At 42.4% G+C, this 16,420-nt stretch overlaps 1 protein-coding gene and 1 pseudogene across 8 annotated transcripts in view; both read right to left on the reverse strand.

Moving 5' to 3' along the window:
* The window catches only part of LOC110502348 (E3 ubiquitin-protein ligase UBR2), a 42,545-nt gene extending 40,177 nt beyond the window's left edge, over nt 1-2,368 (reverse strand). For 4 of the 8 annotated variants that reach the window (XM_036959853.2, XM_036959852.2, XM_090216680.1 and 1 more), the window contains exon 1: nt 2,190-2,368. In XM_036959853.2, the coding sequence (XP_036815748.2) occupies nt 2,190-2,273 (84 nt within the window). In that variant the 5' untranslated portion in view covers nt 2,274-2,368. The remainder of the gene's footprint in view (nt 1-2,189) is intronic. The other 4 variants (XM_036959854.2, XM_036959850.2, XM_036959849.2 and 1 more) reach the window with 1 other exon arrangement.
* Nucleotides 2,369-2,698: 330 nt separating this feature from the next.
* Nucleotides 2,699-13,337, reverse strand: LOC110503085 (transient receptor potential cation channel subfamily V member 5-like; annotated as a pseudogene).
* Nucleotides 13,338-16,420: the final 3,083 nt, after the last annotated feature.

Here is a 16,420-nt window from a genome sequence, read left to right on the forward strand (position 1 = left end):
TATCATGCTATTTCCGTACCATGATATTGCTATGGTGCCAGTATACCGTGCAACACTAGTACTTTGTTCGCAAACAATAACCCAAATATGCTGATTTCAAAGATGATTGTCACCAAAAACATTATTAATTCTCCCTTTCTCTCACTGCAGTGTTTATCCTATATTAATTTATCAGCAGCAGGCAGTCACTACAATTTCTCTTTTTTTTGTATTTATTTTTTTATGTTTAACTATTTCTTTATATAATTTTCAGGATAGTAAAAACACTTTCAGTGTGAACTTAATTACTAAAACCAGATAATTTATGTAGAAAAGATAAATGAAGCTATATTTCGTTTTAAATAAGATCAGAATATAAACTAGTGTCAGGGAGAAGCTCATATTTAAAAACAAAATGTCACGGGGTCCCAATTGATTTTGTTATAATGTTCGAGTCACTCAAATGCATATGCCGTGTTTCTTCTGCTATGGCAAAATGTGTAGAATTGCAGCAAATTTGCGTTAGAAAAAATGGGTAGAATTGCTGGAAACCAGCTTTAAAACTGTAACATGTTATTTCCGCCCCATGACAATGCCCCCGTGAACAAAGCAAGGTCCATACAGACATGGTTTGTCAAGATCGGTGTGGAAGAACTTGACTGGCCTGCACAGAGCCCTGACCTCAACCCCATTGAACTCCTTTCGGATTAATTGGGACGCCGACTGCAAGCCAGGCCTAATCACCCAACATCTTTGGCATTTGATTAGGAGCCCCATTAGCTGTTGCAAAAGCAGCAGCTACTCTTCCTGGGATCCACACAAAACAGGACATAATACAGAACATTAATAGACAAGACAAGAACAGCTCAAGGAAAGAACTACATTAAAAAAATATTTAAAAAAATGTAACCTTTACTGGATCAGTGTCCCACCCGCGCGACAGTTGCGCTAACGTAGTCTGTGATTAGCACGAAGTTGTAAGTAACAAGAACATTTCCCAGGACATAGACATATCTGATATGGGCAGAAAGCTTGAATTCTTGTTAATCTAACTACACTGTCCAATTTACAGTAGCTATTACAGTGAAAGAATTTCATGCTATTGTTTGAGGAGAGTGCACAGTTATGAACTTGAAAATGTATTAATAAACCAAATGAGGCACATTTGGGCAGTCTTGATACAACATTTTGAACAGAAATGCAATGGTTCAACACAATGTTTCTTATAAAATAATAAGAAGCGATGCAGTCAGTCTCTCCTCAAATCTTAGCCAAGAGAGACTGGCATGCATATAGAATTTATTTCAGCCCTCTGATTACAATGATGAGCAAGACGTTCCGCTCTGTTCTGGGCCAGCTGCAGTCTTTCCTCGCAGCTCCTGACCACAGGACTGATCAATAATCAAGATAAGACAAAACTAGAGGCTGCAGAACTTGCTTTTTTGAGTATAGTGTCAACAAAAAAGCAGTGCCCGTCCTCACTACTGCTCGTGGCTGAATGGAAGCAAGTCCATGCAGCAATGTTCCAACATCTAGTCAAACTACATCCCAGAAGAGTGGAGGCTGTTATAGCAGCGGGGGGGTCACCTCCATATATAAATGTATCGCCCAACCATGTTATGGGGGTTTTGATTAGCAAGTTTGCCAGGATAGCTACTGCTGTGCTCGCTATGGCGTTGATAGCAACAGCAGCAACAACAACAACAACAACAGCAGCAGCAACAGAAACAACAGCGGCAACAGAAACAACAGCAGAAGCAACAGAAGCAGCAACAGCAGCTCGTACGCAGAGACGGGCAAATTAATATTGTTGTGTCTGCCAAGTGAACAGCTAACGTTAGCGGTTAGCCATCTAAGAAATAAAACACTGTCTAGTTACCGGTAGATAGCTAAAGTACATATGTTTTTAAATAATCCTGGACACATCTCTCAATATAAAATATCTGGAATAGTATCACATCCAATCCTGCTTACGTTAATGCAGTGCCATATATTAGCTCAAATACAATTTTCTAGAAGGATAGTTAACGTTAGCTAGCTAGTAAGCGTTAGCCAAGTTCCCGTACTGCCATCATCGCATCAGAGAAAAACAAGTCGAGATGGAAAAAAAAAATACAGAAATAAATATCAGCGATGAAATGGGTGCGCTCTAATCCCTTCGACAAGAACAATCACATCAAATATATACACATATAACAACTGTCGCTTACCGAAGCTGTGTCTTTGACAGAGAAATTCAGGAATTCAGTACACAGAGCAGAAGGTACTTCACGATCAGATTCGGCCGCCGCCATCTTCACTCCCTCTCCCAGTGCGGAAGGAAACGGATATCAGCCGTTACTTCGTAGTGCGAGCGAGAGAGTGGGGAAACTTTTAAGCTGACTAATGGGAAATGAGAGGCTGTGCAGGATCAACGCTTACACAACAGGGTCAGGGGAAAGCCAACCTAGGTTACTTGTTTCAAAGATGCACTGGGGACATTAGACACGCTGTAGTTGTAAAATCAGAATTATTCAACATATTAATAATGATGATGATGTTGAGGATGATGATGCTGTTGGTGATGATGTTGTTGTTGTTGATGATGATGATAATGATTAGGCTGATAACAATTGTAGTGACACACTCCATAAAGTCATTGCAAAAGGGCATATGTGCAATAGATGTATTTACACTGTACAGTAATAATGTTGAGATTGTATAGACAGACTGCCAGGCATTAGTGGGTCATTGCTAATTCACATTTAAAGCCAGCATCATATTCCAAGCAGATCAGTAAAATTACAACTAAATGGGTGGCTCTTGATTCACTCTTGAAAACACAACGCCTTATATTTAGATGAGAATGCAGGTTATAAGGATCTAGGACAACTAAGTCAAATAAATAGGCTAAATAGCATTAGCAAAAAATAATGCATGTGTTATAGTCATGTAGATGTTAGTTAGAAGGCTTCATCCTTATTTTCTGGTCATGTATCTCTGGTTGCTGGTGCTGGTAGAGTCTCTATGGTTACAGTCATCTTCAGCATCAAGAGTCAGCCTGTTGAGGCCCTGGAGGACTGGAGAGTACAACGCTTGTGAGTTCAAAGTAAACAGGTCAAATTAGACAGACTTCTTAGACACACTGTGGCCATCTGCAGAGTGCACTATGTAATTACAGGCTTACGACAAAGAGACATTACAGAAAATCAAGATGCATGAACCACTGATGCCTCACCTATATGGTGGAGCTTCGACAGTCTCTGACCCAGTGCTTTCTGCTGCCTTCACACCACAGCCCACGCCTGCACAGAGACACAATAATGTAATCTATCAGCTACGGAAAGACAGGAGACTGTGAAACATATACTCTAGCACAGAGATACACAGAAGAAACAGGTACAGAGACAGGTTATCATAGTAGGCCTACATATAACTAATGTAGTGTAGATTGACTGGGTCAAAGAGTAAACTCCATAGTTTATATTTATATGGTAGGCCTTCTCTTATTTAAACAAACGTCAGTACGAATTACATCATCATGTGAAAAGACTCCGATTTTAGCTCTCAATCTATATATGCACTCTCTCAGGTTTTGAATGGACTTCACTCTTTGTTAAGTCTTTGACCAGGTCAGACTACACCAGATTAGTTATTTGGTCTGTCTTAGTGTCAACCTAGTACTGACATGAGCTGGTCTGGGACTGGATCTGTTGGTGGATCAGGGCCTGCAGGATCTTCATGTCTGCCCTCAGGGCACTGAGGTCCTGGCTCTGCTGGGTCTCATCCATCTGGAGCCTCTGAAGAGTCTGCAGGTGTTCCCCCTGCACAGGAGATGAGAAGCGCCTCCCCCTAGGAGAGACATGAAGAGAGAGATCTTGACACACGCCTGGAAATATTCTACAATACAGCAAAGTTGTGTCGTACTCCTAAATTCAGGTAAAAGAGAGGCAGTGCTGCGCCTACCCTGAGCCCCTGTACTGTATACAGAAGTGCAGTTCAAAATGCTGGTGTTAAAGATGAATTTCCCATTCCGTCACCTTGATCAGAGCGGTGATCGTCTTCATCCCTGCGTGCCGCTTTGGGTCAGTTCTGATGTCATCGTCGTGAAGCTCCCCAAGCGGGGCACAGAAGCGGTGGATGTGGTGGTCGTCATAGAAACGGCAGAGACGGGGCATGGATTCCTCCACCTGCAGGATAATGGCTGCTTGCTGCATCACTGCATTGGCCAGTGCATTGTCATACACCCTGACAGAAGAGATTAATGCACACAGTGAGTGTGATACACTCACTCATAATGATGCTGAGAGTGACAGATGCATACTGAGTGATATGTTGGTTTGTTGAGAATGGGACAAACACTGATACCTGATGAAGACAAACAATATATAGTACTTGAGTGAGTACACGAGTGTAAGCTGTAAAGGCTTATACCCACACTGATATGCACACAGATCCCCCTAGCTCAGTGGTTCCCAAACGTGTTATAGTCCCGTACCCCTTCAAACATTCAACCTGCAGCTGCGTACCCCCTCTAGCACCAGGGTCAGCGCACTCTCAAATGTTGTTTTTTTGTCATCATTGTAAGCCTGCCACACACACACACACTATGCAATACATTTAGTAAACATAAGAATGAGTGTGAGTTTTTGTCACAACCTGGCTCGTGGGAAGTGACAAAGAGCTCTTATAGGACCAGGGCACAAATAATAATAAATAATAATCAATCATTTTGCTCTTTATTTAGCCATCTTACATACAAAATTTAGCCATCTTACAAAAAACCTTATTACATAAAACCTTGTTTTCCATCAAAAATGGTGAATAACTCACCACAGGTTAATGAGAAGGGTGTGCTTGAAAGGATGCACATAACATAGCAATGTTGGGTTGTATTAGAGAGAGTCTCAGTCTTAAATCATTTTCCACACACAGTCTGTGCCTGTATTTAGTTTTCATGCTAGTGAGGGCCGAGAATCCACTCTCACATAGGTACGTGGTTGCAAAGGGCATCAGTGTCTTAACAGCGCGATTTGCCAAGGCAAGAAACTCTGAACGCAGCCCTATCCATAAATCTGGCAGTGACTTATGATTAAATTCGATTTTCACAGAATCGCTTGTTGCAATTTCGATGAGGCTCTCTTGTTCAGATATCGGTAAGTGGACTGGAGGCAGGGCATGAAAGGGATATGAATCCAGTTGTTTGTGTCGTCCATTTCGGGAAAGTCCCTGAGTGATTGCGCACCCAGCTCACTCAGGTGCTTCGCTATATCACATTTGACATTGTCCGTAAGCATGAGTTAATTTGCACACACAAAAATCATACAATAATGGAAAGACCTGTGTGTTGTCCTCGTTAACGCAGACAAAGAAGAGCTCCAACTTCTTTATCATAGCCTCAATTTTTGTCCCGCACATTGAATATAGTTGAGGAGAGTCCTTGTAATCATGGATTCAGATCATTCAGGTGAGAAAAAACATCACCCAGATAGGCCAACTCGTCATCATACAAGAGGTCAGACAAGTGAAAATTATGGTCAGTGAAGAAAACTTTAAGCTCATCTCTCAATTTAAAAGAATGTGTCAATTCTTTGCCCCTTGATAACCAGCGGACTTCTGTATGCTGTTAAAACGTGACATGGTCACTGCCCATATCATTGCATAATGCAGAAAATACATGAGAGTTCAGGGGCCTTGCTTTAACAAAGTAACCATTTTCACTGTAGTGTCCAAAACGTCTTTCAAGTTGTCAGGCATTCCCTTAGCAGCAAGAGCCTCTCAGTGGATGCTGCAGTGTACCCAAGTGACGTTGGGAACAACTGCTTGCACGCGCGTTACCACTCCACTATGTCTCCTTGTCATGGCTTTTGCTCCATCAGTACAGATACCAACACATCTTGACCACCAAAGTCCATTTGATGTCACAGAGCTGTCCAGTACTTTAAAAATATCCTCTTATATTGTCCTGGTTTCCAGTGGTTTGCAGAAGAGGATGCCTTCATTAATTGACCCCCCATAAACGTAACGGACATATACCAGGAGCTGTGCCAGGCCCGCTACGTCTGTTGACTCATCCAGCTGTAACGCATATAATTCACTGGTTTGTATAAAACACAGTAATTGTTTCAAAGCATCTCCTGTCATGTCACTGATGCGTCGTGAAACAGTGTTGTTTGATGAAGGCATTGTCTGTGTCGTTTTTTTGGCTTCTTCCCCCAGCACTGTCCGTCGCCATATCCGCGGAAGCAGGAAGAGTTAAGTCCTCCACAATAGTATGGGGCTTGCCTGTCCTAGCCACTCGTTAGCTCACCATATAATACGCTCCTAGCACCTTCTTATTAATTGGTACTGTTGCTTTTATACATGTCTTACTACTCGAAAAGTCGTCTTTATTCTCGCTCAAAAAACTCCTGTGGCTTATTTTTCTAATTGTCATGTATCGTTTCTAAATGTCTGCGCTAGAGTGAAGGTTTCCCGCGAGAGAGTAACGGTTAATGTGATTGGATGTTAATTATTTGACTAGGCTACCTGTATTTGACATTGTGTTGTTATTTTGCTGAACACTAGAGGGTTTCATTTTCTTTTGGGCAGTGAAACAAGGCTACTCAGGCGAGAAACCAACCTCACCCAAATGTATAGCCACGTTGTAAAATATAAATGTACTGTTCGAAAATGTGAATTTATAATTATAATAAAATAAAAAAATGTGAATCACATTTTTATTTGGCGTACCCACGACGGCATTGCGCGTACCCCAGTTTGGGAATAACTGCCCTATCTCTTCAAATTGGGGCGGCAGGTAGCCTAGTGGTTAGAGCGTTGGGCCAGTAACCGAAAGGTTGCTAGATCGAATCTGTCGTTCTGCCCATGATACAAGGCAGTTAACCCACTGTTCCTAGGCCGTCATTGTAAATAAGAATTTCTTCTTAACTGACTTGCCTGGGTAAATTTTTGAAAATATATATACTTTTAGCGGGCCTTACCTTTGAAAGGTATCCGAGAGGAGGGCGATCATCAGGTTGACACACAGAATGGAGGACAGAGCCAGGAAGGTGCCACAGAGGAAGTGGGCCACGATAGAGTCCACTTCCACCATGGAATTAAACTCGTGCTCATCCACCAGAGTGATGCGGTACAGGCTGTAGAGCAGCTGTGGCACAGTCTGCATACTGGGTATTGTCGCCTGACCTGGGGAGGACAGTTCACACAGACTCAGACACTCAGATACTGTAAATATATTTCTTTATGTGTATTTTTTTAAATCATACTAGCACAGCTACAGTAGCGTATGCTATGCAATTTTGTGGGTATCTGTTTGATCAAATTGGGTTAACCTCTGAAATACAATCCAGAAGTCACGTGCATAAGGGACAAAGATCGCTGCATATAGGAAGAGGAAAGCTAGGACATCCCCCACAATCTTCCCCAGCATGACAATGAAAGGAATCATAACCCTGTATAAAATGAGGATGAAAGGTAATGTTGTGGATGATTCAAAGATCAGTATTATGTGTATTATATTATAGTATTATATTTGGTTACTTTATACTTGAAAATATCCAGACATGCTGTTTCAAAAAAGTATTCTATTTTGGACAGGAGGGCCATGACCATGTTGGGGCCTTTGAGCTCAAGTTCCTTTCTTGTCATGGCTACAGTGGGGACAATGTGGCGCCCCATTCATGTGTTGTTGTCGTGGAACCTGAGAACATCAGGTGTACCCATGAGGACACTGACCAGGTGTCACGATTATACCTGAGCTACCCCATGAACAATACCCATTGCTATGAGAACCTAACACCCGGTCCATGTGATCTGTTTAGCTATGTTTTTCCATTGTTTTGTTCCCTTCCCATGATCCATTGGGGACCAGGGAACGGTCTCGAATGGTGAAGTTCGGCAGTAAAGACTCATTCATCTCCACCAGCAGATTGGTGCTCTAAAACGAAGGGGCCGTGAGATCATGTAAAAAAAATGGGGCCAAAAAGAGGAATCTATTTAGTGGTTGCTGTGTGGACGCGTTTCATCCCCCGGAGCCAGAGGGAAATGATGACCACAGCAAAGAGGCGCAGGCTCTTGTCTCGCAGCCTGCCAGCAAGAAGATATCTGCCACATGGATCCCAAACACTGCCATCAGCAGAATGTACACCGGCCAATCAAAGATGTTCCTGTGACACAGCCAAAATCGATATCATCGCCTGCTTGCCAGCTAGGCCAGAGTTAAATCATATCCATATGACATGTATTGTGTATAAGACAAACACGTTCACCAGGGGTCTGGTAAGTAGTTTCCCTTCATGCAGCGGATGATCTTGATTTGCTCTTCCAATAAATGTTTTTCCTTTGGAGCAGGAAGACAAAAAAATGGCAAGAATATGTAACGTTGCACATTACATTCTCAATGGGATTATAGCCTGACAAAGGGCATACTACCAATAGGAGGACTCTCCTTAGATCTTAAGTAAGTTTCATTTGGGTAACTGTGTCAGCCTAGATCAGGTCTAGAGACTTCAGTAAGACGGTGTGTCTGTGTGTGTCTACTGGGTGAGAAAAGGTGCTGTGCGCCTCCCAAGTGAAACAGTAGTCTAAGGCGCTGCATCGAAGTGCTAGCTGTGCCACTAGAGAATCTGCGTTCGAGTCCAGGCTCTGTCGCAGCCGGCCGCGACTGAGAGATCCATGGGGCGGAGCACAATTGGCCCAGTGTTGTCCGGGTTAGGGGAGGGTTTGGCCGGCAGGGATGTCCTTGTCCCATCGCGCACTATTGACTCCTGTGGCGGGCCAGGCGCAGTGCACGCTGACACGGTTGCCAGGTGTACGGTGTTTCCTCCGACACATTGGTGCGGCTGGCTTACGGGTAAAGTGTGCATTGTGTCAAGAAACAGTGCGGCTTGGTTGGGTTGTGTTTCGGAGGACGTACGGCTCTCGACCTTCGCCTCTTCCGAGTCCGTACGGCGGTTGCAGCAATGAGACGAGACTGTAACTATCAATTGGATACCACGAAATTGGGGAGAAAAGGTGTAAAAAAAAGAATCAAATAAATTAACAAAATAAAAGATGCTGTACCTTGGGCCACATGAGGTGTGTGCAGCACAGGTCATCGTTGATCCGGCGTTCACACCACCGCTACCAGCTCCTCAGCTTCCTCCTGGAGCCTATCGTCTCCGCCACCTCCCGGCCCACCTCCACCACTGTCAGCCCCAGAGTCACCACCACCCCAAACAAACGCCACCAATCATGCAGGAAGATATATCTTTTTGTATTTCGATTTGTTTATTTGGATCCTCATTGGCTTTTACAATGGAGTCCACAATGACCTTATCAGTGACTTATGAGCAATCCAAGCATGTCCTAGCATGTCCTAGCATCTGTATGACCTGTAAAATAGTTGGGACCTTTGTATTCACCATTTTTTATCTAAGGATTGAGTGAATCTTAAAAAAATTATAAAAAAGAGTAAAGTTCCCTCTCTCCTTTACTTTCTCACCTCAGGGAAAACATACGGCTCCTTGTCTCGGATGACAGACACAGAGATGGCCACGGTTGTCCAGGAGACGATAAACAGGAGGTTGAGGAGTAGGAGTATCCAAGCCCCCAATCTACAGAGTCACTCGTTTACTATTCAGAGTGAAATACTGAGCCACCATTCAGTACTGGATTAACAGATCCCTTCAGCTATGTGTCTAACTGCATGAATGGTCAGGGCCGCTAGTGTATTTTATTTATGTGAGAGCAGGAGACTGGAGGGGGGCAAGAGGGGAGACCCATTTGGCACGAGCGACACACCTGCCACTCCCTTCTGGCAAAAGTCTCTCTCTCTCTCTCTCTCTCTCTCTCTCTCTCTCTCTCTCTCTCTCTCTCTCTCTCTCTCTCTCTCTCTCTCTCTCTCTCTTCTCTCTCTCTCTCTCTCTCTCTCTCTCTCTAAAAGTCTCTACCTCTCTCTCTCTCTCCCTCTCTCTCTCTCTCTCTCTCTCTCTCTCTCTGTCTCTCGCTGTCTCTCTCTCTCTTTCTCTCTCACTGATTAACTGACCTGCCTTATAGTTTCCACTTGACAGTGATGAGCTTTAGAACCACAGGGTGCATGATGAGATCCATCTTTCCCTGGTGCACTATGAACGGCAACTGTGGCGAGAGAGAGAGAGAGAACAACGTCTCAGAGAAAATTCATACAGCAATTATCATCAAATTAGTTGACTCACTTGACAAATTTGCCGCACACGTAGTCTTCCATTTGAGTTTTCATCCATTATCACTGCATTAGTCTGTTTAGCCTTAAAGAGGACATACTGGTGATCTAGGCTCACTGGCCACTCTCTCTGGAAGACAAGAAAAGAGAAATTAGAGATGACAAAAAGTTTAAAAAATTAAATAAATTAAAAAGATCCCCAAAGTCAAGATGAGATGTTTTTATTTTTTACTGTTTGAACAGGTTACCTTGTGAGCCCTGTGCTCACTGCTGCCTGGTCATCCGTTCAGTCACATGGAACTGGTTCATCACCAAATGAGCCTGACAAGACCAAAGAGAGCTAAACAAAGCTGTAGGATGACCACCTACAGAACCTACTAATTCACAACAACTAGCACATTGTCAGGCTTAACTATACAATTGGAGGTGTATACTGTGACTTATTGGGTCCGTGACCATCCAACCCTTATTTACCACTGAGGTCATCTTGTCAATCATGGCGGTGATGCAGAGATGACCATCAGAGTCCATCACCCCAGCATCTGACCCCGGGACCATTAGCGTCCGTGCAGCCTCAGTCCGGTCTGAATACACAGGAGCATCACAAAAGCAGTATGATCAGGTACAGTATAACTGTGTAATGTGCAATGTAGTTATTTGCAATGTGAGGTCGTGGGCACGTTTCCATCTACGGATGGACAATAAAGTTGTGTTTTATTCTATTCTAAAACAATGTATTTGAATGTGAAATTAACAGAATCAACAGTGCACACAGAGGCAAGTACAGATGTAGGATCTTCATTTGATCACTCTTTTGTTGCTGAGCTTTTTTCTACATGGCAGGAAATGAAAACTTGTAGTGTATTTTTGTTGTTGTTGTCATTTCCACTTTCAAATGAAAAACGTATCAACCCCTACAGAAATGTCCCTTCATTATAATCCACATAGTTATTCCCATTTCCTGTTGCTGCACGATTATTTTTCTGCTGTAGGAAACTGGCTCAAATTAAGATCCTTCGTCTGTAAGGGTAGCAGTACCTAGGTTGGCAGCCAATTGTAGAGGGGTTCTCTTTTTGTAGTCTTGTGCGGAGATGTCTGCCTCATTCTGCAGCAGTACCCTGAGTGCCCCCACTCTTAGCTGCGTAATGGAGAGGCGTCTGATGGTCCATGTTGGTCTTAGCACCAATGTCAGCTGAAGGGACGGGACATGCATATGTGAACTTCCGTACAATACACATTAAAAGTACTCACGCACATACACAAACAAGTGGCAAACACACGTTTGACCTCTGACCTTTCCTCTCCAACGGGAAGTGGATCATCTCCACATAGTCAAGAGCTGCAGCAATGTGCAGGGGCGTGACCCCGTAGGAGTCAGGACGCAGGACATCAGCCCCACATTCGACAACCTCGAGATCTACAACTAGGTAGAAAGAGCCCTGTTGAACACACACTGTCTGGAGGCCTTCCCTGAGAACGATCTGACACAACAGAAGGTATTTGAGTAATTTGATCACTGGTAAAGACTTAAGCAAGACAGTTTGTCCGAACCTGTCTGTTGGGTTGGGGTCGGCTCCATCTACGATCACATCATTCAGGTACTGAAGGTCCACCTATGAACAAACAGGATGAGTGACTGTACGAATCAGACCATATCTAATCTTAATCTATACCTTTAGCCCCAATTTACAATATAAAGGCGGAATGCCATCCACCCCTCACCTCGTCAGTGCCCTGATTGCTAGAAGCAAGATCTCTGAAATTGTTCAGCAGACTTTTATTGAGGTTGAAGCTTCTTTCTCCTCCATTTATGACGTCCTCATCCCAGACCAGGCCTTTGTACATGCTCTCAAATAATTCCCTTCTAAACAAAAAGGTTATCATACTGTCTGATATCATTCTGAGACCAGAGAGTGAGTGAAACGTCTTTGAAGTAAAGGGCTGAGATACAGTGGAATGAACTGCAGTTCAGGAAGTTGAATGGTTAAATGACTTGATTTTGGGTGCAGGGGTTATGAGGGTTAGAGTAGTTTAACTGAATTTTAAGTTATTCTGTGTGTCAGCGGTGTCGAGTGTCCACTGAAAGAGTGTTGAGTATTTGAAGTCCTATCTGAGTTTGGTGTGTCGTCTGCAATGGTACCTGTGGGTTTTCTCCTCACACACTGAAGGCAGGCTCGTTTCCGGCGGCTGCAGGTATAAGATGCTCGGCATTTGCCCTGACAGCACTCGACACCGATGTCTTAGAGATCTGAATTCCAACAACAGGCTGCCGTTCAGAATGCAGTGACACACATACAGTACATCACACTGCAGTACATCACACTGCGGTACATAGAACTGCGGTACATAGAACTGCATCATAGCATACTCAAATGACCAATCCTACATGTATCACCCAATAAAAGCAAGTATAGTAACACACCACTTTATAATCATATACAGTTTGGAACTGAGTAGCGATTGAAAATGTGTTGAGAAGAGGGCTTTGGATTACTCTAGAAAGAAATAAAAAATATCAACAAATAACCAGTTGTGGAAAAAGTACCCAATTGTCATACTTGACTAAAAGTAAAGATACCTTGAAAGAAAATGTGAACGTCATCCAGTATCATACGACTTGAGTAAAAGTATTTGGTCTGAAATATACTTATATAACTATCAAAAGTAAATGTAATTGCTAAAATATACTTAAGTATCAAAAGTAAAAGTATACATAATTAAACATTCCTTATATTAAGCAAATCACCACCATTTTTCAGACAACACCAAGGAGGTATGTTTAGTGAGCCCGCCAGATCAGAGGCAGTAGGAATGAGCAGGGATGATATTTTGATAAGTGTGTGAATTGGACCATTTTCCTTTCCTGCTAAGCATTCAAAATGTAATGAGTACTTTTGGGTGTCAGGGAAAATGTATGGAGTAAAAAGTACATTCATTTCTTTAGGAATGTAGTGAAGTAAAAGTAAAAGTTGCCAAAAATATAAATAGTAAAGTACAGATACCCCAAAAATGTAGTACTTTAACCTATTTTTACTTAAGCACTTTACACCACTGCAAATAACAACATTGAGAGGCTGATTGATTGAACTTCAAAGTGCTATTTTCTCCTCACCTGGTTGACCATTCCATCAGTCATCTTCATTTCCATGGCCGGGTTGTCATGGCCAGGGGCACTAACCTGGTTCATCTTCCTCATTCTGCTGTGTTCCAGGCCTCAAGGCCTCTCTGCAAACAACGAACCACACAGCATTAATATGACAACGACCAGCCTGCCAGCGTAGGTACAGTACCTCTGCAATGAGCGACTATTTCCAAACAAAGGCTTTCACTCAAAACACAGGCAGTTGGTAGATTCCGATAGATTCTGAACCTGCTAAAGCCTTGTGATCCACAGGGAAAAGGAGTGGATTGTTTGTTGTTAGGTCAAAGGAAAGTCTTCTACAGGCCTATTCACTGTTTCTCATTCAAGCTGTTTGTTTACTAGTGAGAAGTGTTCCCTGTCTGTAGTACTGTACTTGAACAATATGGTACATTCTGACCCATGTCTGACCCACGTGCATGTTTTGCAACAGCCTAAACAGCCTTTATGTCATAAAGTTGACAGGCAATTACACTGACAAAGCAATGGTCTTGTCTTCTAGTGTTTAACAGCATTGGAGTTTGTATTAACTGTTAAAAACTTCTCAGGGCTGCAATCCCGTTAACGGGATGTTATGACAACAGCCAGTGAAAGTGCATGGCGCCAAATTCAAAACAACATAATCTCATAATTAAAATTCCTCAAACAAACATGTATTTTATACCATTTTAAAGGTAATCTTGTTGTTAATCCCACCACAGTGTCCGATTTCAAATAGGCTTTACAGCGATAGCACCACAAACGATTATGTTAGGTGACCACCAACTCACAGAAAACCCCAACCATTTTTCCAGCCAAAGAGAGGAGTCACAAAAAGCACAAATAGAGATAAAGTTAATCGCTAACCTTTGATGATCTTCATCAGATGACACTCATAGGACTTCATGTTACACAATACATGTATGTTTTGTTTGATAAAGTTCATATTTATATTTAAAAAATCTAAGTTTACATTGGCGAGGTACGTTCACTAGTTCCAAAAACATCCAGTGATTTTGCATAGCCACATCAATTCAACAGAAATACTCATCATAACTGTAGATGAAAATACAAGTTATACACATGGAATTATAGATATGCCTCTCCTAAATGCAACCACCGTGTCAGATTTTAAAAAAACTTTACGGAAAAAGCAAACCATGCAATAATCTGAGACGGTGCTCAGAAAATAAATAAAATTATCCGCCATGTTGGAGTCAACAGAAATCAGAAATCACATTATAAATATTCCCTTACCTTTGATGATCTTCATCAGAATGCACTCCCAGGAATCCTAGTTCCACAATAAATGCTTGATTTGTTCGATAATGTCCATTAGTTATGTCCAACTACTTTTGTTAGGGCTTAGGTATACAAATCCAAACGCTCATGCAGGTCCATCTGAACGTCAGACGAAAACTTCAAAAAGTTATATTACAAGTCGAAGAAACTTGTCAAACTAAGTATAGAATCAATCTTTAGGGTGTTGTTACCATAAATCTTCAATAAACTTCCAACCTGAGAATTCCTTTGTCTGTAGAGAAGCCATGGAACGCAGGTCGCTATCATGTGAATTGCGCGTGACCAGCCCTTAGCTCTCTGCCAGACACCTGGCTCATTTAGCTCCCATTCAGCCCCACAACACAGTAGAAGACTCATTCAAGTTTCTAACTACGGTTGACATCTAGTGGAAGCCCTAGGAAGTGCAACTTCATCCATATCCCACTATGAATTCAATAGGGGCTGGGTTGAAAATCAACCAACCTCAGATTTCTCACTTCCTGTTTGGATTTCTTCTCAGGTTTTTGCCTGCCATGTGAGTTCTGTTATACTCACAGACATCATTCAAACAGTTTTAGAAACTTCAGATTGTTTTCTATCCAATATTAATAATACTATGCATATATTAGCAACTAGGACTGAGGAGCAGGCCGTTTACTCTGGGCTCCTCTGGGCACCTTTCATCCAAGCCACTCAATACTTCCCCTGCAGCCATAAGATGTTTTTTAAGGTGTTGAAGAAACTGTGTGCATGTTTATGGCTTCTTATCAGCTGATGTGTGCTCAGTGCAGATGCATTTTGGCTTGTTAAGGTACATATAATCACCAAGTATGCAAGTAATCATCTATGCATAGTCACTTTAACTATACCTACATGTACATATTACCTCAATTACCTTGACACCGCCGCCCCCGCACATTGACTCTGTACCGGCATGAAACTGGTTGTTTGTCAAGAGCGGGGCCCACATATGTGTCAAATCAAATGTTGTATTCTGGGCACGTGACAAATAAACTTTGATTTGATTTGACACACATGTGGCCCCGCTGTTGACAAACAACCAGTTTCATGCCTAGACATACAGTGCCTTGCGAAAGTATTCGGCCCCCTTGAACTTTGCGACCTTTTGCCACATTTCAGTCTTCAAACATAAAGATATAAAACTGTATTTTTTTGTGAAGAATCAACAACAAGTGGGACACAATCATGAAGTGGAACGACATTTATTGGATATTTCAAACTTTTTTAACAAATCAAAAACTGACAAATTGGGCGTGCTAAATTATTCAGCCCCCTTAAGTTAATACTTTGTAGCACCACCTTTTGCTGCGATTACAGCTGTAAGTCACTTGGGGTATGTCTCTATCAGTTTTGCACATCGAGAGACTGACATTTTTTCCCATTCCTCCTTGCAAAACAGCTCGAGCTCAGTGAGGTTGGATGGAGAGCATTTGTGAACAGCAGTTTTCAGTTCTTTCCACAGATTCTCGATTGGATTCAGGTCTGGACTTTGACTTGGCCATTCTAACACCTGGATATGTTTATTTTTGAACCATTCCATTGTAGATTTTGCTTTATGTTTTGGATCATTGTCTTGTTGGAAGATAAATCTCCGCCCCAGTCTCAGGTCTTTTGCAGACTCCATCAGGTTTTCTTCCAGAATGGTCCTGTATTTGGCTCCATCCATCTTCCCATCAATTTTAACCATCTTCCCTGTCCCTGCTGAAGAAAAGCAGGCCCAAACCATGATGCTGCCACCACCATGTTTGACAGTGGGGATGGTGTGTTCAGCTGTGTTGCTTTTACGCCAAACATAACGTTTTGCATTGTTGCCAAAAAGTTCAATTTTGGTTTCATCTGACCAGAGCACCTTCTTCCAC

This window comes from Oncorhynchus mykiss, chromosome 23 (assembly GCF_057628025.1).
Source record: "Oncorhynchus mykiss isolate SJ-2025 chromosome 23, ASM5762802v1, whole genome shotgun sequence".
In the NCBI taxonomy this organism is placed as follows: Eukaryota; Metazoa; Chordata; class Actinopteri; order Salmoniformes; family Salmonidae; genus Oncorhynchus; species Oncorhynchus mykiss.